Below are 12,792 nucleotides of genomic sequence, written 5' to 3'. Positions count from 1 at the left end.
CCAGTTTTTTGGCAACAGTCCTGCTTCTTGCCTTTTTCTCATCCTCATCTGCAGCTTTCTTGAATTCATGTTCAAAGGAGCTAGCTAGTTCATTGAAGAGTCCCACCTCCTCACAGTTCTTCAGGAATCTAGTTGGAGTAGGAGTTTGATCTGTAGACATGAAAGAAAAGGAAACTGTTTTAATTTTGATCTGAAATTAAAACTTGATATTAAATAGTATATAGATAATGCATTTGTACTTTTTGATTTGGAGATAGAGTCTTTGTGTTAGGGCAAATTTGCTTTAATGGAACTCTAGTAGGTGAAGGCTGGTGCTAGGCCACCAGAGGGTGTCTGTGTTGTGTTGCCTCAAAGCCAGCAGGGGGAAGACAGAACAGCGTTTTGTTGTGTGACTATCCATGTACCCACTTTTCTCTCAGTGCTAGTTTTACCTCGTTTACCTCCAACCAAACCAAACTACCCACACAGGTGACACGGTTTTGTGAAACCTCTAGATTTGAAAACTAAGTATAGTTAAGCAATGTTTTCTTTTGTAAACTTACTCCCTGCTAGCTAGGTCTGAAGTGAGCAGAAAAAGCAGATGGATGTTAAAATCTGATGAGAAGAAACTGAGGATCAGATGGTTGAGTTTGCTGACTAAAGCTACCAAGTAAGAAATAGTGCCTTGTCTTTCAGTGGTCACTGAGGTAATAATGGTCTGTTACCTTCTGAAGGATTCCAGGCAAATCTAGGGGCTGAGGAGTAAGACAGCAAGATCATGAGCTGGAGAAGGAAACTGCAAACAATAGACCTAATTTCACAGAGACCTAGGCCCAGAGCAAGTTCCCGAAACCAGGATATTTGGATTTAGTTTTGCCAGCCAAAATATGCCCACAGGGGCTGCACGAATCTCTCCTCAACACTGTGCCTCTGCCCTTGGGAAGAGAAAGGCTCTTGGTAAACCATTGGAACTTTTTAAGCAACCTGAATTTTACATTTGAGCTTCTCCCTCCCAATCCTGCTTCTTTAGACCTGAATCTTGTTCACGGATCCTAACTCTATTACGATGGCTTTCCTTGGCATGCTACTTCAGGGATTCATCTTATACCCTAAACCACTAGAATGAATGACAAAAATAGAGAACAATGTTTAAATGATACTTTAAGGAGTGAGACCTGGGGTTAAAATCACCCTTTCTTGGCCGGGCACAGTGGCTCACGCCTGTAATCCCAGTACTTTGGGAGGCTGAGACGGGTGTATCACTTGACGTCAGGTGTTTGAGACCAGCCTGGCCAACATGGTGAAACTCCGTCTCTACAAAAAATACAAAAATTAGGTGGGCATGGTGGCAGGCTCCTGTAGTCCCAGCTACTCAGGAGGCCAAGGCAGGAGAATCCCTTGAACCCAGGAGGTGGAGGCTGCAGTGAGCCGAGATTACTGCCACTGCACTCCAGCCTGGGCAACAGAGTGAGACTCTGTCTCAAAACAAACAAACAAACAAAATACAAAAAAAAAAAACCACACCCCTTCCAGCCTGATCAGTTGAAAATAGTACAGTGGGACTTTCCATGGAAACAGCACAGGGGCCAGGCGCGGTGGCTCACGCCTGTAATCCCAGCACTTTGGGAGGCCGAAGCGGGCGGATCACAAGGTCAGGAGATCGAGACCACGGTGAAACCCTGTCTCTACTAAAAATACAAAAAATTAGCCGGGCGTGGTGGCGGGCGCCTGTAGTCCCAGCTACTCGGGAGGCTGAGGCAGGAGAATGGCGTGAACCCGGGAGGCGGAGCTTGCAGTGAGCCAAGATCCCGCCACTGCACTCCAGCCTGGGTGACAGAGCGAGACTCTGTCTCAAAAAAAAAAAAAAAAAAAAAAAAAAAGGAAATAGCACGATTTTTATAAAAAATTTAAACAAAACCTCTTCTGAATCAGAGTGTTTGGAAAAGTTACCACTACTTCTCAAAATAGTTTTAAAAGGTTCTCTGGCAGCTTTGGTTGGCTAATGATAAAGCCACTTTCCCTCCATCCCTGGGTGAGTAGAAGTAATATCATCCTTTATGCTTAGAGAGTACTTTAATAAGGGCATACCCAAAATCACAACTCAAGTGGAACAGGAGGGGGCAGCTAAGGGCATGGCTACGGCAGAGGAGGGACTTTCAGACCTTTGATATGAGGCTCAAACAAACTTCTCCTGCGCCCTGCTGTTCAGGCTCATTTCTGGTTTTTTAAAGGCTCCCCTGTGTCAAATCTAATTCCTCACTTTGCAGGTGGCCTCTAACTTTCAAATGGCTCTGGTTTGTGAACAAACAGACTGAAAATATATCAGAGAACCCTGAACCCGCTCTAACGAATCCTAAAAAAAAATCAGTAAGTTTTTGTTTTGTTTTGTTTTGACACAGAGTTTCCCTCTTGATGCCCAGGCTGGAGTGCAATGGCGCTATCTCAGCTCACTGCAACCTCCGCCTCACCGCAACCTCTGCCTCCCGGGTTCAAGGGATCCTCCTGACCCAGCTTCCTGAGTAGCTGGGATTACAGGCACGCACCACTATGCCCAGCTAATTTTGTATTTTTAGTAGAGACGGGGTTTCTCCATGTTGGTCAGGCTGGTCTCGAACTCTCGACCTCAGGTGATCCACTTGCCTCAGCCTCCCAAAGTGCTGGGATTACAGGCGTGAGCCACCGCGCCTAGCCAAAAAAATCAGTAAGTTTTTACTGAATACTTTCTATATGTTTTGGTGCTACATGCATACACTTGTGTATATGTTTGGGGGAGGGAAGGGATAGGAATATAGGAGTATTGCTCAGATTTAAGAGATGGCTCTTAGGCTGGGGGCAGTGGCTAAGGCCTGCAATCCCGGCACTTTGGAAGGCCAAGGCAGGTAGATCCCCTCTTGAGCTCAGGAGTTCAAGACCAGCCTGGGCAACATGGTGAAACTCCATCTCTACAAAAAATACAAAAATCGGCTTGGTGCGGTGGCTCACACCTGGTTCAAGACCAGCCTGGGGAACATGGTGAAACTCCATCTCTATAAAAAAAACAAAAATCAGCTTGGTGCGGTGGATCACACTAGAGCGTAATCCCAAAGCTATAGGAGGCCAAGGCGAGTGGATCACCTGAGGTTGGGAGTTTGAGACCAACCTGACCGACATGGAGAAACCCTGTCTCTACTAACACCACAAAATTAGCCAGGCATGGTGGTGCATGCCTATAATCCCGGCTACTTGGGAGGGTGAGGCAGGAGAATTGCTTAAACCTGGGAGGCAGATGTTGCGGTGAGCCGAGATTGCACCACTGAACTCCAGCTTGGGCAACAAGAGTGAAACTCCGTCTCAAAACAAAAAAAAAGAAAAAAGAAAAAAAAAAACACAACAAAAATTAACCAGTGTGGTGGTGCATGCCTGTGATCCTAGTTTTTTCAGAGACTGGCTTAAGCCTGGGAGGCAGAGGTTGCAGTAAGCCAAGATTGTGCCACTGCAGTCCACCATAGTGACAGAACCAGAACCTGCCTTAAAAAAAAAAAAAAAAAAAAAAAAAGAGAGAAAAAAGAAAACATGGCTTTTGGCTGTAGAAAATTAAGATGATGTTTTCTTTTCTTTCCCAGGCTGGAGTGCAGTGGTGTCATCTTGGCTCACTGCAACCTCCACCTCCCATGTTCATGTGATTCTCCTGCCTCAGCCTCCCAAGTAGCTGGGATTACAGGTGCATGCCACCATGCCCAGCCAATTTTTTGTATTTTTAGTAGAGACAGGGTTTCACCACATTGGCCAGGCTGGTCTCAAATTCCTGACCTCATGCGATCCACCTGCCTCGGCCTCCCAAAGTGCTGGGATTACAGGCATGAGCCACCGCACCCGGCCTCTTTTTCTTTTTTTGAGACAAGATCTCACTTTGCCACCCAGGTTGGAGAGCAGTGGCACGATCTCGGCTCACTGCAGCCTCCGCCTCCCAGGCTCAAGTGATCCTCCCACCACAGCCTCCTGAGTAGCTGGGACTACAGGTATGCGCCATCATGCCTAACTAATTTTTGTATTTTTTGTAGAGATGGGGTTTCACTATGTTGCCCAGGCTGGCTTTTTTTTTTTTTTTTGAGACAGAGTCTTGCTTTGTTGCCCAGGCTGGAGTGCAGTGGCGTGATCTCCGTTCACTGCAAGCTCCGCCTCCCAGGTTCACGCCATTCTCCTGCCTCAGCCTCCTGAGTAGCTGGGACTACAGGTACCTGCCCCATGCCTGGCTAATTTTTTGTATTTTTAGTAGAGACAGGATTTCACTGTGTTAGCCATGATGGTCTCAATCTCCTGACCTCATGATCCACCTGCCTCGGCCTCCCACAGTGCTGGGATTACAGGCGTGAGCCACCGCACCCAGCCTTCTTTTTTTTTTATGGAGACAGAGTCTCAGACTGTCACCTAGTCTAGATGCAGTGGTACAATTTTGGCTCACTGCAACCTCCGCCTCCCGGGATCAAATGATTCTCCTGCCTCAGCCTCCCAAGTATCTGGGATTACAGGTGTGCACCACCAGGCCCGGCTAATTTTTGTATTTTTAGTAGAGATGGGGTTTTATCATGTTGACCAGGATGGTCTTGAACTCCTGACCTCAAGTGATCCGCCTACCTCAGCCTCCCAAAGTGCTGGGATTACAGGTGTGAGCCACCATACTTGCCCATTTTCTTTTTTTCTTTTAAGAGACAGTCTTGCTCTGTCATCCAGAAGTGCAACGGCATGATCATAACTCACTGAAACCTTGAACTCCTGGGCTCAAGCAATCTTTCTGTCTCAGCCTCCCAAGTAGCTAGGACTACAGGTGTGCACCACCATGCTCGGCTAATTTTATGTATGTATATATGATGTATTTATTTTTAGATACAGAGTCTCACTCTGTTACCCAGGCTGGAGTGCAGTGGTATGATCATAGCTATGTATGTATGTATGTATGTATTTTTATTTTTATTTTTTATTTATTTATTTATTTTTTTGAGACAGAGTCTCGCTCTGTCGCCCAGGCTGGAGTGCAGTGGCGCAATCTCGGCTCACTACAAGCTCCGCCTCCCGGGTTCACGCCATTCTCCGGCCTCAGCCTCCCGAGTAGCTGGGACTACAGGCGCCCGCCACTGTGCCCGGCTAATTTTTTCTATTTTTAGTAGAGACAGGGTTTCACCATGGTCTCGATCTCCTGACCTTGTGATCCGCCCGCCTCGGCCTTCCAAAGTGCTGGGATTACAGGCGTGAGCCACCGCGCCCGGCCGTATGTATGTATTTTTAAATACAGGGTCTCACTCTGTCGTCACCCAGGCTGAAGGCAGTGGCACAATCATAGCTCACTGCAGCCTTGAACTCCTGAATGCAAGTGATCTCCTACCTCAGCCTCCTGAGTAGCTGGGAGTACAGGCAAGTGCCACCATGCCTAGCTATGTTTTTTGGTAGAGAGGGGGCCTCATTGTGTTGCCCAGGATGCTCTCTGACTCCTGGCCTCAAGCAATCCTCCTGCCTCTGCCTCCCCAAATGCTGGGATTGCAGGCGTGAGCCACTGTGCCTAGTCTGAGGCTAATTTTTAAAAGTTTTCGTTAAGATGGATCTCATGTTGCCCAGGGCTGGCCTTGAACTCCTGGCCTCAAGCAATCCTCTTACCTGTGCCTCCCAAAGCACTGGGATTACAGGTGTGAGCCACTGTGTCACTAGGCCCCAGAGAACGTTTTCTTTTTTCTTCTTTCTTTATTCTTTTTTAGAAACAAGGTCTCCATTTGTTACCCAGGTTGGAATGCAGTGGCATGATCATAGCTCACCGTAACCTTGAACTCCTGGGTTCAAGTGATTCTCCTGCCTCAGACTCCCAAGTAGCTGGGACTACATGCACATGCCACCACACCTGGCTAATTTTAAATTTTTTTATAGAGATGGGATCTTGCTATGTCGCCCAGGCTGGCCTCTAACTCCTGGGCTCAAGTGATCCTCCCACCTGGGCCTCTCAAAGTACTGGGATTATAGGTGTCAGCCACAGTGCTCAGTTGAGAATGCTTTCTAGTTGAGGAAATAAAACTAATATATGTGGAAAGCACCATAGTGTACAAAAATAAGTACTTGGCTGGGCATGGTGGCTCACGCCTCCCTGCACTTTGGAAGGCTGAGGCAAGAGGGCTGCCTGAGGCGAGGAGTTCAAGACCAACTTGGGGAACAAAACTAGAACCTATCTTTACAAAAAATAAAATAATTAGCTGGGTGTGGTGGTGCACATCTGTAGTCCCAGCTACTGGGGAGGGTGAGGTGGGAAGATGGCTTGAGTCCAAGAGTTTGAGGCTGCAGTGAGCTATGATTGTGCCACTGCACTCCAGCCTGAGCAACAGAGTCTCTGTCTCCAAAAAATACCCACCAAAATGGCCGGGCACGGTGGCTCATGCCTGTAATCCCAGCACCCTGGGAGGCTGAGGCGGGCAGATCATGAGGTCAGAAGATCAAGACCATACTGGCTAACACAGTGAAACCCCGTCTCTACTAAAAATACAGAAAAATTAGCTGGGAGGGGTGGCGGACACCTGTAGTCCCAGCTACTCGGGAGGTTGAGGCAGAAGAATGGCATGAACCTGGGAAGCGGAGCTTGCAGTGAGCCGAGATCACACCACTACACTCGAGCCTGAGCGACAGAGCGAGACTCCGTCTCAAAAAAAAAGAAAAAAAAATACCCCCCAAAACAAAAAAACAAATTAAAACTTGGGTGAATGCCATGGTGCTAGGTTATGAAGAGCCTGAAAATCCAGGTATAAATGGCCCTTTCTTTCTTTCTTTTCTTTTCTTTTTTTTTGAGACAGAATTTTGCTCTTCTTGCCCAGGCTGGAGTACAATGGCACAATCTCAGCTCACTGCAACCTCTGCCTCCTGAATTCAAGCGATTCTCCTTCTTCGGCCTCCCAAGTATCTGGGATGACAACAGGCGTGCACCACCATGCCTGGTTAATTTTGTATTTTTTTTTGTTTGTTTTTTTGAGATGGAGTCTTGCTCTGTTGTCCAGGCTGGAGTGCAGTGGTGTGATCTCAGCTTACTGCAACCTTTGCCTCCTGGGTTCAAGCGATACTCCTGCCTCAGCCTGCCGAGTAGCTAGGACTACAGGTGCCTGCCACCACGTCTGGCTAATTTTTGTATTTTTAATAGAGACGGGGTTTCACTATGTTGGCCAGGCTTGTCTCGAACTCCTGATCTTGTGATCTGCCTGCCTCAGCTTCCCAAAGTGCTGGAATTATGGGCGTGATCCACCATGCCCACCTAATTTTATATTTTTAGTAGAGATGGGGTTTCACCATGTTAGTCAGACTGGTCTCGAACTCCTGACCTCAGGTGACCCACTTGTGTCAGCCTTCTAAAGTGCTGAAATTACAGGTGTGAGCCACCACGTCCAGGCTTAAGTAGGTTTAAAGAGAAAAGGGCCCAGGGCGGTGGCTCACGCCTGTTATCCCAGCACTTTGGGAGGCCGAGGCAGGTGGATCATTCGAGGTCAGGAGTTCAAGACCAGCCTGGCCAACATGGTGAAACCCCGTCTCTACTAAAAATACAAAAATTAGCCGAGCGGTAGTGGCATGCGCTTATAATCCCAGCTACTCAGGAGACAGAGGCAGGAGAATTGCTTGAGCCTGGGAAGGGGAGGTTGCAGTGAGCCAAGATCACACTACTGTACCCTAGTCTGGGCGACAGAGTGAGACCCCCATCTCAATAAATAAATAAATAAATAAATAAATAAATATAAATAAAGAGAAAATAGGAAAATAATGATAGATTTTTGACTTGACTAGAAGAGTAGAATTTGACTGGCTTTTCAATAGTATATATGCAACATGGATTAGAATGAGAGACTAATCGGCCGGGCGCGGTGGCTCACGCCTGTAATCCCAGCACTTTGGGAGGCCGAGGCAGGCGAATCACAAGGTCAGGAGATCGAGACCACGGTGAAACCCTGTCTCTACTAAAAATACAAAAAATGAGCCGGGCGAGGTGGCGGGCGCCTGTAGTCCCAGCTACTCGGGAGGCTGGGGCAGGAGAATGGCATGAACCCAGGAGGCGGAGCTTGCAGTGAGCCAGGATCGCGCCACTGCACTCCAGCTTGGGCGACAGAGCAAGACTCCGTCTCAAAAAAAAAAAAAAAAAAGAATGAGAGACTAATCAAGGAGGCCAGCTAGGAGACTTTAGAGGAATCCAAGCATAAAGAAGGTGATGGTAGGGAGAATAGGAAGGAATAGAATAGAAAGAATTTGAAGAATAAAACAACTCAAGATTTTGAGATACTAATGAATAACAAAGGAGAAGGAGCTGGTTTAGGAGACAAGGAGGTTAAGTTCAGTCACTGACATAAAGACTTGAAAGACAGCCAAGTAAAAATGTTCACATAAGGGGTTGGGATACATATGACACACCAGGTCTTAAGTGGAGATGTGAGAATTACCAGCATAGATATATGATAGCTGAAGTCATGTGCAACAAGATAAGCATTCCAGAACTGAAAGCAAATAGTAACAGGAGAACACGTTTTCTCCTTGAGACCATCCTGGAGCGACTTCTCTTACCACCCCTGGAGACTTGGTGTAGACCCTTCCACCCATTTGGAATAACCTCTCCAACTTTATAACCTTGCCCCAAATTTACCTCTCAAATAAACTTCTTCTGATTAATTCTACTTAACATTAGCTCATTTAGTATTCATATTGTTTGTAGTATTCACTTATACCTGTCTGTAAATACAATTTTTTTAATGAATATATGCCCTGAATTATGTCTTACCTATATGTATACCCTATCCACTATTCCCTAAGATTTCCCCCAGGTTTCCCTTTTGTTTTTAGAGACAGGGTCTTGCTTTGTGGTCTAGGCCAGAGTGCAGTAGCATGGTCATAGCACACTATAACCTCAAACTCCTGGGCTCAAGCAATCTTCCCACCTCAGCCTCCCAAGTAGATAGGACTATAGCCATGTATCATCATATTTAGCTAATTTTTAAACATGTTTTGTAGAGACAAGGTCTCTCTATGTTGCTCAGGCTGGTCTCGAACTCCCAGTCTCAGGCAGTCCTCCTGCCTTGGCCTCCCAAAGCATTGGGATTACACGCATGAGCCACCACACCTGACCTTCCCCCAGGTTTTCTTAAGGATCATTGATGACAGTGTTCCCATTTATGTCCTTTTCCTAAGGATTACAAATCTACAAGCTCCTAGCAAACGTGCCTGGTGTATATAGTAGACATGAAATAAATATCTGCTGAATTAAGGAGGAATAGGAGGCCTGTAAAGGCAAGTGGCAAGTCCCTTTTATCATGTATAGAAGTATGATGAGGAAGTTCTGTCTCTCTTTCTCCATGTCTATGGTAGCATTTTGGCCAGTAATACTTAGAGAAACTCTGTCTTATCTGAGTTATTAACTAATGTAATAACCACCAACTAAATACCCTAGGAATTAAATATTGAGTTAAGCTTGCTTAGATTGAGGTAAATCAGAACCTCTCATAGATCAAAAGAAAAAGCTCACTTTGGTTTGTATGTCTGTCTGGCTGAAAATGGTACAGCAGAATTGCTGCCTGGTTTGAGAGCAGTTGCTAAGAGGACTCCCTTGAGAATGGCATATACAAGCAAGACGGTATCTAAAACAACTGCTGAGAGGTTCCAGGTCACCCAAATTGGCTTAGAAAAGTCCCACTGACTAAATGTCTTGTTTGAGCTTTGGAAATGTGCCCTCAGTGGTGTCTGGGTTCACAAGGGAAGTTGAATTTATGAACTGACAATCTGCCTGCTGGAGGAAAGCTGACACCCAGTGGAAGAGAAGCAACCAGGCTAGGTTGGCTTTTTTTTGCATTCTTTTGTTCACCCCTTTGCTGTGGGTAGGGAAAATGTCAAAGGCATCTTTTGTCTGTAAATCTTTCAAAGTCTTAATAAACAGAAAGTAAGACGGTAATAGACTGAAAAAAACTGAGAGGAAACCTCAACACACCTACCCTCAAAAACCACAGAACACAATCTTGTTATTAAAAACAGAGTGGAGGGTACAATAGAAACTTGGGAGCGTTTAGTGTTCCTTTTTCCTGATTAAATGTAGATCACATAAGGGCTCTTAATGGGAGAAAGGGAGTACAGCTCCCAGTACATCTGGTCTCTGGTATTAATCTTAACTGCCTGGTGATATCAAGGCACGTGGCTTTTGGGGCAGCAAATACCTGCAATGATGACTGAGTCAGTTCGGGCTGGGCCAAATTTCAATGTCATCTCATGCTTGTGTTTATGAACTGCCAGGTGGTCCTCGTTTGTAAATCTCTGAAACGAAACAGAAATGGAGATGTGAAAAAACAAAAACCTGATTCAGTGCCCTTTTAAAATGTCCTACCAAACATCTTGCAATGAGATTGGTCCCTGGAAAGAAGAACTGAAGAGGGAGGAAGCACTGGAAGAGGAGAAAAGATGGAGAAAAAAGGATGCTGGAGGGCAGGGAGAAGAGGAGAGGGGGAAGACCACACCACCAACTGCTCTGTAATATCAGGTCCAAACAACAGAAGTGGACAGATTGTTGGTGAAGTGGGGTCCAAATAGGAGGCTCCAAATGAAAAAAACATTAAGGCAAACTCGTATTGAACAAAGGGAAACAATTTTTAATAATAATAATAAAGAGAAAAGGGAAGGGCTGGGCACTAGTTGGCCATCACAAAAACAGGAAATTGAGAATGAAGCCCTCCATGGTAGGGCTGAATTGGACTCTTTTATGAGGGGGCTAACAGGGAGATAAATTATGCAGGATTAGGAGAACCATTTAACTTCTTGGCCCCTACAGTGCTGCAGCAGGCGCCTGCATGGCTATTTGGCTCAGAGTTTTAATGAGCCAGGATGGAGCTGTAGAGGACCAAGGCCCAATGGCCAGTAATGGCACATACCAGCCCCATCGGCCAAATGCTGTCTCCCCTCATCGGGCAGCCCGCCTGGGCTCCATCAGCCATAAAAAGGCCAGTACAATGCTGATGACTATATAATGGTAGAATAAAAATGCCAGCAAAAATATTTTTTTAGTGGTAGGGAGGAGCCTGTAGGTAGGATGAGGGAAGAGAAAAGGAGATGGTATAGAGATTTTGTTTGTTTGGGATTTGGGTGAAAGGACAATGAAGAAAAGTGGGCTAAGTCTATCTAGTTTATGACTAAGTAAAATAGGACTACTGGACAATAATTTATGCTCCAACCCCTTCTTAAAAGGGGGAGAGTGAAGGGAACAGATGAACAGCCGTAATTCAAAAAAATAATTTCTCAAAAGTCCCTTTGAGGCTCCTGGCCATATTCCTTCATTAAAACATGCCTGCAACACAGTTACAGCCTGGATGCTGCAGTTTTCCACAGCTCCTTCACAGTGAGGCTCTGAAACATGGTTCTATTTGCCTTTTTGCTTCTAAAAATGGTGACTGGTTAGTCCTCTCTTTTTACTTTCTTCATCATGTGTATACTTCTCACCAAATACTATACGTTTAGCCTTCTTTTCCACAGCTCTTCTTGACTGCAAACAAAATACACAGGAGTTGGCCCCATCCAGCTTCTACCTGTCAGGAAAGCAACACTAAACTGTTTCTACTACTTTATTTACCTGAATTTACAACTAAAGCCAATTTAAGATCCAAAATCCTAGGCTGGGCGCGATGGCTCATGCCTTTAATTGCAGCACTTTGGGAGGCTGAGGTGGACAGACTGCTTGAGCCCAGGAGTTCAACACCAGACTGGGTAATCTGGCAAAACCCTATTTCTATATAAACATTTTTTATTTTTATTTATTTATTTATTTTTGAGATGGAGTCTTGCTCTGTTGCCCAGGCTGGAGTGCAGTGGCGCAATCTCCGCTCACTGCAACCTCTGCTGCCTAGGTGTAAGCAGTTCTCTTGTCTCAGCCTCCTGAGTAGCTGGGACTATAGGCGCATGCCACCATTCCCGGCTAATTTTTGTAGGTTTTTTTTTTTTTGAGACAGAGTCTTGCTCTGTCGCCCAGGCTGGAGTGCAGTGGCGCGATCTCGGCTCACTGCAGGCTCTCCCTCCCGGGTTCACTCCATTCTCCTGCCTCAGCCTCCTGAGTAGCTGGGACTACAGGTGCCCGCCACCACGCCGGGCTAATTTTTTTGTATTTTCACTAGAGACGGGGTTTCACCGTGTTAGCCAAGATGGTCTCAATCTCCTGACCTCGTGATCCGCCCGCCTCGGCCTCCCAAAGTGCTGGGATTACAGGCATGAGCCACTGTGCCTGGCCAATTTTTGTATTTTCAGTAGAGACGGGGTTTCACCATATTGGTCAGGCTGGTCTTGAACTCCTGACCTCAGGTGATACACTCACCTCGGGCTTCCAAAGTGCTGGGATTACAGGCATGAGCCACCATGCCCGCCACAGAAAATTTTTAAATTAGCTGGGTGTGGTGATGCTCACCTGTAGTTCCAGCTACTCAAGAGGCTGAGGTGGGGGAAATCACTTGAGCCCAGGAGGTCGAGGCTGTAGCGAGCCGTGGTTACATCACCGTACTCCAGTGAGATCCTTTCTCAAAAAAGGAGTGGTGGCTCACTCCTGTAATCTCAGCACTTTGGGAGGTCTAGGCGGGTGGATCACTTGAGGTAAGGAGTTTGAGACCAGCATGACCAACATGGCGAAACCCCATCTCTACAAAAAACACAAAAATTAGCTGGGCATGGTGGTGGGTGCCTGTAATCCTAGCTACTTGGGAGACTGAGGCATGAGAATTGCTTGAACCCGGGAGGTGGAGTTTGCAGGGAGCCAAGATCCCACCACTGAGCTCCAGCCTGGGCGACAGAGCACAACCCTGTTTTTTAAAA

The 12,792-nt window shown here is 46.3% G+C and overlaps 1 protein-coding gene across 5 annotated transcripts in view; it reads right to left on the bottom strand.

The window, feature by feature from the left end:
* Positions 1–12,792, bottom strand: part of LOC105474264 (cyclic AMP-dependent transcription factor ATF-7) — a 128,694-nt gene that overhangs the window by 37,780 nt on the left and 78,122 nt on the right. For all 5 annotated transcript variants that reach the window (XR_011609139.1, XM_011728763.3, XM_011728766.3 and 2 more), the window contains exons 3-4: positions 10,164–10,260; positions 32–150 (exon numbers count right to left, since the gene is read on the bottom strand). Coding sequence is in view for 4 of the 5 variants with exons in the window: in XM_011728763.3 (XP_011727065.1) it covers positions 32–150; positions 10,164–10,260 (216 nt within the window). In the remaining variant the exon portion in view is untranslated. The remainder of the gene's footprint in view (positions 1–31; positions 151–10,163; positions 10,261–12,792) is intronic.

This window comes from Macaca nemestrina, chromosome 10, assembly GCF_043159975.1.
Source record: "Macaca nemestrina isolate mMacNem1 chromosome 10, mMacNem.hap1, whole genome shotgun sequence".
Lineage (NCBI taxonomy): Eukaryota > Metazoa > Chordata > Mammalia > Primates > Cercopithecidae > Macaca > Macaca nemestrina.
Note: the sequence above shows the minus strand (reverse complement) of the source record. Positions and strands in the feature narration are given on the sequence as shown.